This window comes from Sinocyclocheilus grahami, unplaced genomic scaffold (genome assembly GCF_001515645.1).
Source record: "Sinocyclocheilus grahami isolate Dianchi unplaced genomic scaffold, SAMN03320097.WGS_v1.1 scaffold212.1, whole genome shotgun sequence".
Lineage (NCBI taxonomy): Eukaryota > Metazoa > Chordata > Actinopteri > Cypriniformes > Cyprinidae > Sinocyclocheilus > Sinocyclocheilus grahami.
The window spans coordinates 616,649-630,801 of NW_015505391.1; the positions used below are offsets into that span (position 1 = coordinate 616,649).

At 35.8% G+C, this 14,153-nt stretch overlaps 2 protein-coding genes across 2 annotated transcripts in view; one reads left to right on the plus strand and one right to left on the minus strand.

Annotated features, from left to right (window-relative positions):
* Positions 1 to 4,755, plus strand: part of tprn (taperin) — a 33,898-nt gene extending 29,143 nt beyond the window's left edge. The window contains exons 2-4 of the mRNA XM_016286592.1: positions 1,596 to 1,794; positions 2,463 to 2,563; positions 3,623 to 4,755. Of these exons, the coding sequence (XP_016142078.1) occupies positions 1,596 to 1,794; positions 2,463 to 2,563; positions 3,623 to 3,685 (363 nt within the window). The 3' untranslated portion in view covers positions 3,686 to 4,755. The remainder of the gene's footprint in view (positions 1 to 1,595; positions 1,795 to 2,462; positions 2,564 to 3,622) is intronic.
* Positions 4,756 to 7,728: 2,973 nt separating this feature from the next.
* On the minus strand, positions 7,729 to 13,815 carry ssna1 (Sjogren syndrome nuclear autoantigen 1). Its single transcript, XM_016286628.1, has 3 exons — positions 13,508 to 13,815; positions 12,339 to 12,538; positions 7,729 to 7,986 (listed from the first exon to the last, which is right to left on the minus strand). Exons 1-3 carry the CDS (start codon positions 13,557 to 13,559, stop codon positions 7,891 to 7,893), a joined length of 348 nt encoding a protein of 115 aa, XP_016142114.1. The 5' UTR covers positions 13,560 to 13,815; the 3' UTR covers positions 7,729 to 7,890.
* Between the last annotated feature and the right edge of the window lie 338 nt (positions 13,816 to 14,153).

Here is a 14,153-nt window from a genome sequence, read left to right on the forward strand (position 1 = left end):
CATGTTTATTTTAGATCTGTGTGGCAGCAGCAATATACAGTAGCCTAAATAAATCAATAAATCCACTGCTCTGTTGTCTCCTCTGAGGCTGGGACTCTAAACAGTGTTCTGTGCTCGTCAGTGCAGCCAAAGACAGAACAGTTAGTATGTTTTGCTCAAACTTTCGCCATGGCATTATAACTAGTACACCGTTGTTGCTTGCGAAAACACAATAACGGCTCCGTGGGTGTAAACTTACAGATTAAGGGGCGGTAATATTATAATGAGATCCCTTTGCCACGCCACCAAGGTAACGAAATCAGACGCTCTCATATTTTCAGACGCTTGCAGAAAAAGGCTTCCCAAAACAAAGTTACTGGGTTAATAATCTTTTTCACGTTTCCTTGGTTGGTAGATGCACCGGGGACCTGATTATAGCACTTAAAACCTGGAAAAGTCAGATTTTCATGATATGTCACCTTTAATACAATTAATATTAATAATGTTATTAGTGTATTCAAATAATATAATTTAATTAAAATGCTAAAAAAAAAATATATTTTTTATCATACATGATTTCCCCCTCAATAATAATTGTTTCTGTTTGTTTTCCTATTTCTGTTTTGAAAAAAAAAAGAAAAAAAAGCAGCAACAAGCAGCTTTGTCATAATTATAGCAAAAATGCTGGCAGGTGTCTTTAACAACTACATACTAACAGATGTAATTACATGCAGTATTTTTTTTTAATACAAGTAAAAACATGCATGTACACAATAAGTGCATTGTATCAGATGATTAATTTAAATGTTAGTTAGTACATAATATGAATATGTTGATCATTCAGTGCCATCATGTTATATTTGAAAGTATCATGGATGCTTTGCCACCTTCACATTACTTCCTTAAGGGTCCTTTTAGTTCATTTGAGTTTCCCAGCATTGATTTGTGTATCAGCATTTATGACCATGACTGACTTTGATTATCACGCATCATCAAAACCGGTAAATATTAAAAGAAAAAACATAGTAAGGATTGAGAAACAAATAAAGCAATAAGGAAAATTTGTTGTCTGTTAATGCTTAATTTTTGCCCCAACATTTCCCTTTCATTTGCATCATGTCAATAGTCAAAAAATGTCTCCATAGATCCCTTGTGTAGATAAATATCAAGTGCACAGGCCTAGTAAAGTTTTGCTAAACAAATGTTTGTTTTGGTCAGGACCCGCCATTCTGCCATAGTGCCAAAAACAAGTTTGGACACACCTCATACTTCGTTATTACAATTTCCCACATTTCAGATTCATTTTCATTCATTTTCAATTGTGATCATTATTTAGTGACAAATCAAAACTACTCTATCTTATCTTCTTCAAAGTTGCCTAGTTTGCCTAGCTCACTACTCTCACTGCTCACTGATCTTGGCTTCTTTTAAAACAACTTCATGATGTACATTCTAGGATCCATTTAAATAGTATCGAAAGAGTTCCACATGTATGCTGGACACTTCCTTAGCTATCCTCTCCAACTCTGGAAATCTGCAGAGCATTTGCAGATTCCACGCAGGTCTGTTTATAATTGCTGTGAAAGCTAACAAACTGTCCTCTGATTCCACCACAGCTGAAAATATCCTTCAACGAGTCCAGCCTGCAGAGCACTTTCGAGTACCCATCGGAGAGCAGTGTGTGGGACAGTGGAGAGGACGAGGAGGAAGGAGAAGAAAAAGAAGGAGAAGATGATGGAGGGCTCATTGCAGGGAGGATAAGTATTCCTCGCGCCAGCTACACCAGCTCACACACTCACTCCAACAACACCACTGGTGAGTAAGACGAGAAGGATGACAGGAAATGGATAGAATGAGAGGAAGGCACAGAAGCCACAGGAAATGGATCCAATTCACATACTATTTTTACACACTAAATAAATGCACTTTTTTTCCTATCTTTTGGGATGCAACTCTTAGAAGTCCAATGATGACTAGTATGAAAATTGGGGTCTATTTCTTGTAGTCTCGCAGAAAATGATTCACTTTCTATATTTTAGTAATGCTTGTTATAATGGTTGAATTGATGATGGTGATTTTGTTGGAATGATTACAGTAGACCACCTTCATCTTTACACTAAAGCTGTATGGGTCTCGATTTGAACATTGTTGACACCTGCTGGTCAGTCATGAGGTGTTACATTTATTGCATTTGGGTAGTTGACAAATAACATGGACATAAACTTTTTTTAAAGTTAAAATGTATATAAATATAAAAGGGAAAATGTATATTAGAGATAAGTTATACTATTAAAATGTATATAATTGTAATGATATATAATCGATAATATAAATTATAAAACTGTATAATAAAATATAATGTTTTATTATTAATATTCTATTTTATTATATTATTTTCCTAATAATAAAATCATTTAAAGTATTTTTAAATGGAGTAGTTCTTCAGTCTGGATTGACATTAATGCCTTTCTTCTCATCCTCAGATCTTTCCAGTTACACACCCAAACACTCAGTGGAGTTTAACGCCTGGCAAGAACACAAGCTTGATGAGTCTGATACTTCACAGAGTACTGAGGAGGTTATGGTAAGAAATACGAATATGTACACAATTGTGGTGTAAAATGAGAAGAACATGATATTAGTGCTCGTCCATGTAAAATGAGGGCATTATGGGATCTCTGTGGAATTGCTTGCTAGTTGCTAGAGTGTTCTGGGTGTGTGATTTTTGGCCCAAGTGAAAATATCCCTCCCCCAATTCTCTGTGGCCTCTATGGGAATAACACTGTCATTGAAATGCATGAGTGAGTCCCATCAGTTATTATTGTTGTTCTGTGTGTCTACAGAATTACAGGAGGCACTCTTAAAGTCACAATGGGTTACAGAGATAACCTTACAAGCATTTAGGCACAACTGCAAACTAGAAAAACTCTACCATTCAAAAGTTTTTTTTCTCTCTAAAGAAATTACTTTTATTCAGCAAGGATGCATTACATTTATCAAAAGTGACAGTAAAGACATTTATGTTTCAAAAGATTTCTATTTCACACAAATGCTGATGTGTTTTTCAAAGAATTCTGAAAGTATCAGTATTCACAGCAAATATTAACTGTGATAATAAGAAAAAATCCTTGAGTATAAAATCAACATATTAGAATGATTTCTGAAGGATCATGTGACACTGAAGACTGGTGTAATGACTCCTGAAAATGTACAGTGGGGCAAAAAAGTATTTAGTCAGCCACCAATTGTGCAAGTTCTCCCACTTAAAAAGATGAGAGAGGCCTGCAATTTTACCATCACAACAATAAAGTACATTTTTAAATATTTTTATTTTAAAATAAAAAGCAGTTATTTTAAATTGTAATAAAATTCCCAAGATTACTGTTTGACAAAAATGAATGCACATGTAATTTATTAATGCAAAAAATATATATAAATCTGATCAACCATATAATTTTGAACTGCAATATGTAAAATATAGCCCTACAAACATTTTTGTTGTTGTTATAACATTTGTGTTATTGTCAGTTATTTTTGACCACTAACATTAGAATTGAGGTATTGATTACTGTATTTCCATTGTTCCAATGGTACAAGACAAGTTGTACATACTCTTTTTTTTGGGTTTGTTTTTGTTCACCAGCTGACGCCTGCTGATAGCTCCTCTCTGTCAGACTTCAGCAGTGAACCAGCGCTCTACTTCTAAACCTTCCAGACGTCTGGAAAATACGGGACCAACCGTTGCCTGCCTGCTAGCACCAGCCTGGATGCAAAGAAACAACTTTCAGAACAATGGGACCAGTAGCAACCAGCACGTAAACTTACATTCTGTATTCCATGTCTGTGCGCCATCATCCTCAACAGCAGGACTGTCCTCATAGCTGGTCCACGCAGCAGATGTATCACTCGCATCCGCATGTGACCTCCAGTTGCCACCGATTGTGATTGTGATGGACTCTGTTAACATGGAAAATGGCTCAAATAGCCATTCCACTCTTGAATTTCACTCTTTCATCACATACTTGCTCTTTGTATGTAATCCTCACCTCATGAAAGTGACCAAATTTCTAAAAGAGAGAAAGATGAAAGACTGTCCTTAAAATAGAGAAGGAAACTTGAGTGGGTGTAATGGGACTCCAGAAAGAGGACAATAAGAGGGTGAAGCAACAAAAAATGAAATGAGTGACTTGTTTATGTATGACTGGTAAAAGGGTGCCACAATGCTTGTTCTTTGTGATGTTTTTGTATGTGCATGTGTAGGTCTGTATTGACATGACTCCAAAACTATAGAAGTCCTCCACTTTAGTTTCATTTGTATGCCTGTGTTTCGTTCAAGGTAGTCATTTTTGATGCACAGAATGATATATACTATACAGCTGAAATACTAACGATGTTATTCTAGATCGGTTTTATAGAGCAGCTCTTAATTGGTGAACTGGCAAGCTCATTCATTTTTTTTGTGTGCTTTTTTCATGGTAATAGAATTTATTAATCACTCAACATTTTATTCATTGTGATCATTTGGATCACACATGCAAACATAAATGCAGTGAAGACATGCCCAGGTTACATTTCACCCCAAACTAAAAAAAAGAAAATATATTTTGCTTAAATACAATTAAGGCTGTTATTAGAACCACCATTGTGACATTTTTGTTATTACATTTAAACATGTTTCCTTCCTACGTTCTCATTTTTATAATGCATGTGAGTTTTCTCCCCCATTATTATCATAATCTAGTGTTTTTACACAAAAAAATACTGCAGTGCATAATTGAAATACAGTTTTTATTGTATTATTAAATAATTTTTCACATGATGGTAATGATAACTTCTGTGGAATGATGTTATTTGCCTAATTATTTGCCCTCTAATACTGTTTAAGAAAAATATAATACATTATATTTATTTATTCCTTTGCTTTTGGAGTGAAATATGACCTGGAAGTGTTCTTGATAGAGATTTATGCTGTGCGAAATTTCAGTAGCATTGACCTTCATGTATTTTAGTATGTCAGTTTGTCAATAACCGTGCTTAAAGGGTTAGTTCACCCAAAAATGAACATTTTGTCATTAATTAATCACCATCATGTTGTTCCAAACCCGTAAGACCTTCATCTTCAGAACACAAATTAAGATATTTTTGAAGGAATCTGAGAGCTCTCTGGCCCTCCCATAGACAGCAAGGGTCCTTACACGATCAAGGCCCAGAAACATCGGTAAAATAATCCATGTGACATCAGGGGTTCAACCGTAATTTTTCAAAGCTACGAGAATACATTTTGTGCACAAAAAAAACACGTTATTCAACAATTAGTCTCCTCTGCGTCACCCTAGCGCCATTTTGGAGAATATCCGCTGGACGTAAATTGCGTATGCTGTTTTGTGTCAGCTGCGCCACGCGGATACATTGTTTTCATTCAAATCAAAACGTAAACGACGTAAACAGCGTATTGCGGTCTATGGGAGGGTCAGAGAGCTCTCAGATTCCAGTCAAAATATCTTAATTTGTGTTCCGAAGATGAACGGAGGTCTTACGGGTTTAGAACGACATGAGGGTGAGTAAATAATGACAATAATAAAATCATTTTTGGGTGAACTATCCCTTTAAGTTTATATAATTATGCGTTTTGGACTGAACATTCTTACAGTACGAATGGGGAGCGGTCAGTTTTAGTTATGAAGGAAACATTATTTTGTGGGTTTGTGAGTGAGCACGCTGTATGCATGGGCCGTGTGTGTGTGTGTGTGTGTGTGTGCGCGAAACATGAAGACTACATACACACAATGCCAACTGACTTGAGTGTGTCAGATCTGTTAAATGGCTTCGGTGTATTTGCTCACGTATTCTCCACAGCCTCTCCGACCAGTATTGATGTATAGTTTGTACTCTCCAGGTTGAAGTTTTCATAATTTATTTCATGCATCTTTTTATCACTTTTTCATATTTTTAGTCACAGGGCAAACAGTAGCAACGATGTGCTTTGGGATAGTTTTTTTTAATATATATATATATTTGACATCATGTACAAAGTTACGTGAGTGTTGTTAGGACAGCTTACATCTTAGTCCTGTGCTTTTGTATTCATTCATTTGCACTGTTTTGTTTTTGCTTTATTTTGCACCGTACGCAGCTCTTGGTTGGAATAATGCCTTTTAGGAATTACTTTCATATTGTAATTTATTTCACAAAAATGTATGTGTCCATTAAGAGCATAACATCGACTTGAAGCACCAGCTTTTCAGCTCAAAACTGCTGATCAACATTTTCTGCCCATTTTCTTTAAGACACTGGCTTTGTTCACACTGTACACAATTCTGAATATCTGTGCTGTTATGGTGAAGAAGTTGGATCAATTTGTTCAAACAGTGTAGTCAATATCTGTTTATATCTACATCAGTTGCCATAAACTTAACCATTGACATCTGCTTGTGGATGTCAGGAGTTGATTGCTCTTATTCTGAAAGCAATGAATTTGGATCCAGTTCAAACAGTGTAATCTGTATCTGGTATATTTACATCAGTTGCCACTGATGTCAGCTTGTGGATGTCAAGTTTTGATTGTTCTTTTAACAAAAATCTTACATTAAATGCCCCCACCCCCACCCCCACCCACAGACAAATAACTAAACAATACACTGCCATTCAAATGTTTGGGGTCAGTAAGATTAGTTTTTTTGTAATACATTTATTCAGCAAGGATGTAAAAAAAAAGAGCAAAATTGACAGTAAAGACTTTCACGATGTTACTAAAATTTCTATTTAAAAAAAATCTTTTGAACTTTCTATTCCTCAGGGAATACTGAAAAGGGTATCACAACATTGATAATAAGAAATGTTACTCGAGAAGCATATTGGATTTTTTTCTGAAGGACTATGTAACACTGAAGACTGGACTAATGGCTGCTGAAATTTAGTTTTACCATCATAGGAATAAATAGAAAAAGAAAATATAGAATAAAATAGAAAATTATTTTAGGTTGTAATATTTCACAATATTACTGTTTTTACTGTATTTTTGATCAAATTCAGCGTTGGTGAGCATGAGAGACGTCTTGCAAAAACATGAATATCTTGCTGACAGTTTGTATTTTGAGTCTTTTTTTTTTTTGAACGGTAGTGTATTTGTGTGTGGGGGGGGAAAACAAAGCCTTTGAACCCGTGTTTTTATATATCACATAATTAAGGGCACATTTTATTTAAGAGAATGTTGAAATAAGGCTATTTCACCAAGTGTTAGAATTCAGCCAAGTCTTACTGTACATTCTAGTTCAGTATATCACTCTAGCACTCGGCTTATCCCAGTTTACAGCAGATCCTCCAGATATTCTTTGCAAACATTAAATATTCTTGAGGGATGTATATTAGACATTCAGAGGGTGGGGAACTATTGCTTTTGTGTCTTACAAAATGTAATGCCACTTCAAGTGCTTCATTAGTTCCTGTAACTCTAGTCAAGCTGCTCATTGCTCTGGTGGTTAATGTACTGTATGTCAAAACTTTTCCTCATCCTTTCTGTTTCTTCATCAAGAGTATATTAAATGTACAATTTGGTTTTGATGAATTTAGAGGGGAAAAAATGTCAAACAAAGAAATGATCAATAAACAATTGAAAGCTATAAGGTGTTCACAATTTATCTTGGGAATGACAGATTTACATACAGGAATTCCCTTTAAAAAAAAATCACAACTTATCTTTATTAAAACATTACATTTAAATAAAAGCATTATATTAAACACTAATCCATATCAAAACATTACAAACCTTTACATTACATACAGAACTTCCAAATAGGAATGAGTTGTGTGATGATTACAAGAGGGGATGCTGGTAAAGATGAAAGAGAAGAAGTGAGAGAGGAGATTAATGGAATATAGTCATAGATCGATAGATGGAACATTCTGCATTATTCAATGATCTTTGCTGCTTCTTGGTTCAGTGGCTTTGGTCAGATTCCCCGTTTCCTTCTTCAAAACACTCAAAAGTGTCTGAGAGCTTTCAAGAATCTGAGACAGACAGAGAGGATTGGTTTAGTCAAACCATAATGACAGACAAAAAGCTCAGAAAATAAAGTTTATTGCAAATGCTATAAAAATTCAATTTAAACATAACCAAACCAAATAATAATAAAAATAAAATTGTGTAACTAACCTCTGCATCAATTTTGAGTGTACTGACAAACCAGTATATCAACCGGGCTGATTAATCTGCTAATATTTGGCCATGTTAAGACGATAATCATGTGTTCCTGGATGATTAACAGAACTGATAATACCCCCTTGTGTCAGTTTCAAAATGGACAAATAATAGATATTACATTTAAAAAAAATAAAAATTATATATATAGCTTTTCCATTTACACTTTCTAGCTTTTCAAAGAAAGTGTAAATGGAAAACCTACTTAAAGAGTTTGTCCCACATTATTAAGCAAGTCACAGTTCCCATGCAATATTGGGAGAAAGAACCATCTTTCTGATAAAAATCATAAAATAGTGCAATGTCTTGCAAAAGGCATGAAAAAACCTAATATTTTGCAAAAACCGAATAGAGATTACCAAACTGTCAAAAGACTTGAGAGTGATTCAGAGTACAGAAGATAAAGGCAAACTCTGAATTTAATTTATTTGAACTCAAATGTTAATAGTCAGTAATAAAATAAGAATAGATGACAAGCAATGGCACAAACAAATACAATAACAAGATACAACTAAAATTAACTGTGTTTTTTAAGTGTAACTTAAGTTTTTCAGGTAGGTATAACAGTATTATTCAGGTAAAGAAATACCACAGAAACGGAATAATCTATTTATCTTTGAAATAACACTGGTTGGTCTTCAATGTATAAATAAACATTAATGACAGACAGCAGCAGGTTTATTTAGGTTGCTGTCTCTTTAAGACCTCATGCACGGATCTGTTACACAAGTTTTGTGTCTCAACTATTTGCATTCACTTAGCCTATATACCAACAAAGTTTAGTATAAATCGACTGTTTACGTGAATACTCATCAAGAAGGCATTTTGACAATTTTGTATGTATTTAGCCGCAATAAGGCGCAACACAACTTCATTCTGTAGTCGAGCACTCTCAGATGCGGCTCTATGTGTGCGCTTTGGGTGTGAAATTACAGAAAGGGGTCTCACAGAGAGCACGCAAGTACTGAATTGAGCACTTGAATGTTTAAAATGGTAAGACTCCAAAGCACGTGCAAATGATACATCCCGTCATCTGTCCCGAGTGTCTTTCACACTGAAATACTTGCAGGAATTTCCCGCGTTACAAGTGCGGAAACTGCGGGAATCAGAAGAATTCTGAGCAATCCCGCGCCAAAATTCAAGCCCTGCTTATTAAGGAAGGTTTCTGTCAAACAAATTAATAGTATTAAAAGGGCAGCTTTATTGTTGAACAGCTCACAGGTATGTGAAGCTGCTGGTGTAACAATGGATATTTTTAATAGCTGTCCTTTAAATACAATTCATTTGTTAGGGGCCAAAGAAAACGACGTCCACGATGGCAGAAGGGATCACCCCTATTGTATCTGTTAGTTCCATTTTGAGCATTCACGATGTGTTACAAATAAATCAAGCACAAAGCTTGATATATTATTTTAACCTGGTGAAATATAAATGACAAAGCGCACAAAACTACATTAGTTTATTTTTTTAAAAATCCATCTGGACCATAAAACGGGACTCTCAAAGCCTTGACATCTGGGTATCCGGGAGATAAGTCAGTAAATTCGAGTAAAATCACAGGCTTCGCTTATCCCGTGCGAATGCACCACACAAAATTCAGATGTGGGGGGGTAATTTCAAAATCACACAAGGTCCCCAGATAATACTAATCCCGTGCGAATAGTCTTAGTCGAAAATGCTTATTAGTCTTAAGCCCTAAGACTAAATCAAAAATGCCTGTCAAAATTAACACTGATCCAAAGGACAGTGTCTTTTACAGTAGTGTCCCCATCACTATACAGACCACAGGGTGAGCACCCCCTATTGGTCTTACTAACACCTCTTCCAGCAGCAACCTAGTTTTCCCAGGTCTCCCATCCAGGTACTGACTAGGCTCTACCCTGCTTAGCTTCAGTGGGTAACTAGTCTTGGGCTACAGGGTGATATGGCTATGGCAAATTAATAAGTCGTAGGAACAAATTCTTAATTCATGGCCACAAAATCTTTCAAAGTCTCGCATGTTTACCACAGTAAGAGATGCGAAAACAGGGATTAAAAGGGAATGACAAGAAAACAAGCCTGCGAAGTTAGAGGTCGAGACGGCTAGGATTTGGGAAAAGAAACAATAAATATTATTAAACTCGTGGAAATTCGTGACCAACCCGCAAAACAGAACGCAAAGCCTTGTATGGGTTAATTTAAATTTATGGGCTCAAACGGCATGAATCGAAAAGCATGGTCACGATGTAACATTTGCCTGCTAACCAATTATTTCTTTTAAAAAACTAAGCTTTGTACCTCACTTAAAACTTGCATAAAAATATTTCATGTGCGCAACAGTGTGTTTTACCGTAGCAACTCCAGTGGAAGCGGTTCACTGACAGCGCGGCACAGCCCCACGCTCTGTACTTACGTTTGGTATCATTTTAAATATCGATAATGTCAACTGCAAACATTGCGATTGTGTTTTAAAATACAACAACGAGCTCCATGAAACCATTTAAAAAAGGCACATTCAGTGGTCTCCGTGAGAGGATATGGAACAGCCAACAAAGTAAAATGATCCCAAATGTAACTACGGCGCTCTCTTCATTTTATAAAATGATCATTATCACATCTATTCATTTTACAATTCTGCTACTAGCCTTTTATTTATAGACTCAAAATCCCTTTCATTCAGGTGAGGAAGCTGGCGTTTTGAGTGGCATTTGCACATCCTGTCATGCCGGTGACTTTATGCCACTGCAATAGAAGCATCATTATAAAGGTTAGCGATTAATCAATTAATTGAACGTCAATTTAAACGACAATCGTTCATGGGAATGATCGAAAATTGACATCCCTAGTACTACACGCTGCAAATTTTCAGGAGTGACAACTACATTTAAATATGGGAGCGAATCCCTAAATGATCATTTTGTGTGTGAGAGAGAACTTACTCTTGAAATTTCGATGATTGGCATGTTTTGCTATGTCATGTGTTTGGTATCCCCTATTTTTGACAAAAGTAATAATACAGCAACCAAAGACTTATGTTTGCTGATTTCACACAGTCGTGATTTGTTTATGTTTAGAACAGGGGTGTCCAATCCTAATTAAACACATCTGAACACACCTACCAGGCATACTAGAAACTTCCAGGTAGGTGTTTTGAGGCAAGCTAGAGCTACTCTGCAGGACAGTGGCCCTCTAGGACCGAGTATGGACCCCTCTGATTTAGAAGGATTGCCATGTCCACTTATTATAAGCAACGCTTATTAAGCATCTTTTGGACTTGTTTAGGCCGACTCAAAAAGCGATCCATATTATGGAGATAAAGTAGGCAGGTGCAGGGATGTGTTACAAATAAATCAAGCACAAAGCTTATGTTTGCTGATTTCACACAGTCGTGATTTGTTTATGTTTAGAACAGGGGTGTCCAATCCTAATTAAACACATCTGAACACACCTACCAGGCATACTAGAAACTTCCAGGTAGGTGTTTTGAGGCAAGCTAGAGCTACTCTGCAGGACAGTGGCCCTCTAGGACCGAGTATGGACCCCTCTGATTTAGAAGGATTGCCATGTCCACTTATTATAAGCAACGCTTATTAAGCATCTTTTGGACTTGTTTAGGCCGACTCAAAAAGCGATCCATATTATGGAGATAAAGTAGGCAGGTGCAGGCTGTGATAATTTCGTATGCGGCTTATTTCCAAGATAACACATTTGGATTTCATTTTCATCATGGGCTTGTTCTTATTTGCCTTTTTTTATAGCAAGATCTGGTAACACTGAATTAAGAAGTACCTCCTTCCCTGTGTGTGGTTGTTGCTACCGTAAATTACTGAACTGTGTGTGTACAGAACAGGATTAAGCACTAAAAAGTAAACTGACAACCAAATTTAGCTGCAGTGTATACGCCCCCATTAACATCTAATCATCATGCTTAGCCAACTAACATTAGTATTGTGTCAATTTTAAGTAACTCACTTAATTAATTTGATAAATGTTGTGTAAGTTTCATTTAAGATATATGGTTATGAAAAAGCATATATATTTTTAAAGATATAATAATATTCAAATCCTCTCCCACTTTGAAGTTCTCACCTGTGCAACATTTATAAAGCTAGTTGCTGGTATTTCTGGTCCCTCCCAGTGAGGAGAACATGAAATATTAAAAACAGGTTGACCGTGTCCTTACCTTCATGTACGCACCCTCTGTCTCTGCGATGGTGCGGTCAAAGTCAGCGCGGGCAGCAAGGCGGCGTGCCAGGCTCTCGTTCACACGACTCAGCTTCTCTGTTAGCACACGGATATCATGCTGCAGACGGGTTTTCTCTGCTTCCTCCTGCTGTATCAGCTGGTTCAGTTCTTCTCTTTTAGAACACAGTTCCTCTATGCCTGAGAAAGACAAGGAGGATGAAATGGGACACTTCCTAAAATAAATTAAAAGGCAAAAGTATCATAGGTTCAAAAAATAATAAATAAAATTAAGTGGCATAACTGTTTCCCACACTGATAATAAATCAGCATATTAGAATGATTTCTGAAGTATCATGTGACACTGAAGACTGGAGTAAGGGCTTCTGAAAATTCTGCTTTGCCTCCAGTGATAAATTATATTTTAAAATATATATAAAAAAAGATATGTTATTTTAAATTGTAAAAATTATATTAGTTTTTTTGCAATAATAATAATAATAAATACAGCTTTCATGAGCATAAGAGACTGCTTTATTAAAACAATGTCAAATACAAATACTTTTTGTACTAAGGCAAATAGCATACTAACACTTTTTTCAAAGAGGATTTTTATTTATTTTAGCGAATTGAGATGTATTAATTTTAAATCTTTAAACTAGAACATATTTAATGTTCATAGTTCTTGTGATGAACTACACCTGTGGTTACTCTGCTGGGAACCTGTGTCAACTTTGAAGGAGAACTGACTTATTTAATGCAATGACACTGCATTGGGCCCTAATAATAATTATTATTAACGTGTCCAAATTCTTCTTGAAACCACTGAATGTCATTTAATGAATTCCTTGCGTTTCTCCAGAAGCTTCAAAGGACATCATATTGATGTCTCTTACAGAAACACACGTCTTCTTTGCAATCAATTGGTTATTAAAGCTGTTCTTTCCTGGTTCTTTCAGGGAAAGAAGAAAGGCACAGGTTGATAGGTGTCACACTAGTCTTCTAATCACTTCTAAGCTTGTATAATGACTACAAATGTCAACGTAGACTAGCTGCATTCAAGTTTCTTCTGCCCATGACAAGTACATGCAACTAGAAGAAAAACATATCAAAAAGAAAATCTATTGATCCCGACAGCAAAATGAAACGTATTGGTCGATGGCTACTTACACTTGACAAGCTCATTGTTGTAGGTTTGCAGTGCAGCTCCTTGCTGGGTCATTCTGATTAGCAGGCTAGCTCGCTAACTACAAGAAAAGCCTGCCTGCACTGGTTTAATCACAAAAAAGCGTTTCATGCAGCTTAGCAGTGAAGTCTGTTAACTTGTTGCACCTTCTGAGTCAGATTAATGCTTTAATTAGCAAGCCACGAATTTACCGGGCGTTAAATCGTACACATCTGCGAGGGGAGTAACTTTAAAGAAAACATTCCAGAAGCGTTAAGTCAAGTCTCCCTCCTGTTTCCATGGGAACGTCCAAGAAGCGTCACCACCACGACGGTTTCCGTTAGACTTTTATTATTATCATTTTTCAAATATAGGATAGAGTTGTATAAAAAGTTACTATAAAAACAATATCAAGATCTTCACCTGAGAGTGCCAAAGCACACTTATAATTCATTATTATTATTATTATAATTATTAAAATAATAATTACTACTACTACTACTACTTCTCCGTCTTCTTCTTGTATTATTATTATTACTTTTATTATTATCATTTTTTAAATATAGGATAGAGTTGTATAAAAAGTTACTATAAAAACAATATCAAGATCTTCACCTCAGAGTGCCAAAGCACACTTATAATTTATTATTA

What these genes read in the sequence shown, in the direction of transcription:
- ssna1 (XM_016286628.1), bottom strand. Translation starts at nt 13,559, where the DNA reads ATGACCCAGCAAGGAGCTGCACTGCAAACCTACAACAATGAGCTTGTC. An exon ending in CAACAATGAGCTTGTCAAGT is followed by an intron (nt 12,539 to 13,507) that starts GTAAGTAGCCAT and finishes TGTCTTTCTCAG; the next exon opens with GCATAGAGGAACTGTGTTCT. An exon ending in CAGAGGGTGCGTACATGAAG is followed by an intron (nt 7,987 to 12,338) that starts GTAAGGACACGG and finishes TGTCTGTCTCAG; the next exon opens with ATTCTTGAAAGCTCTCAGAC.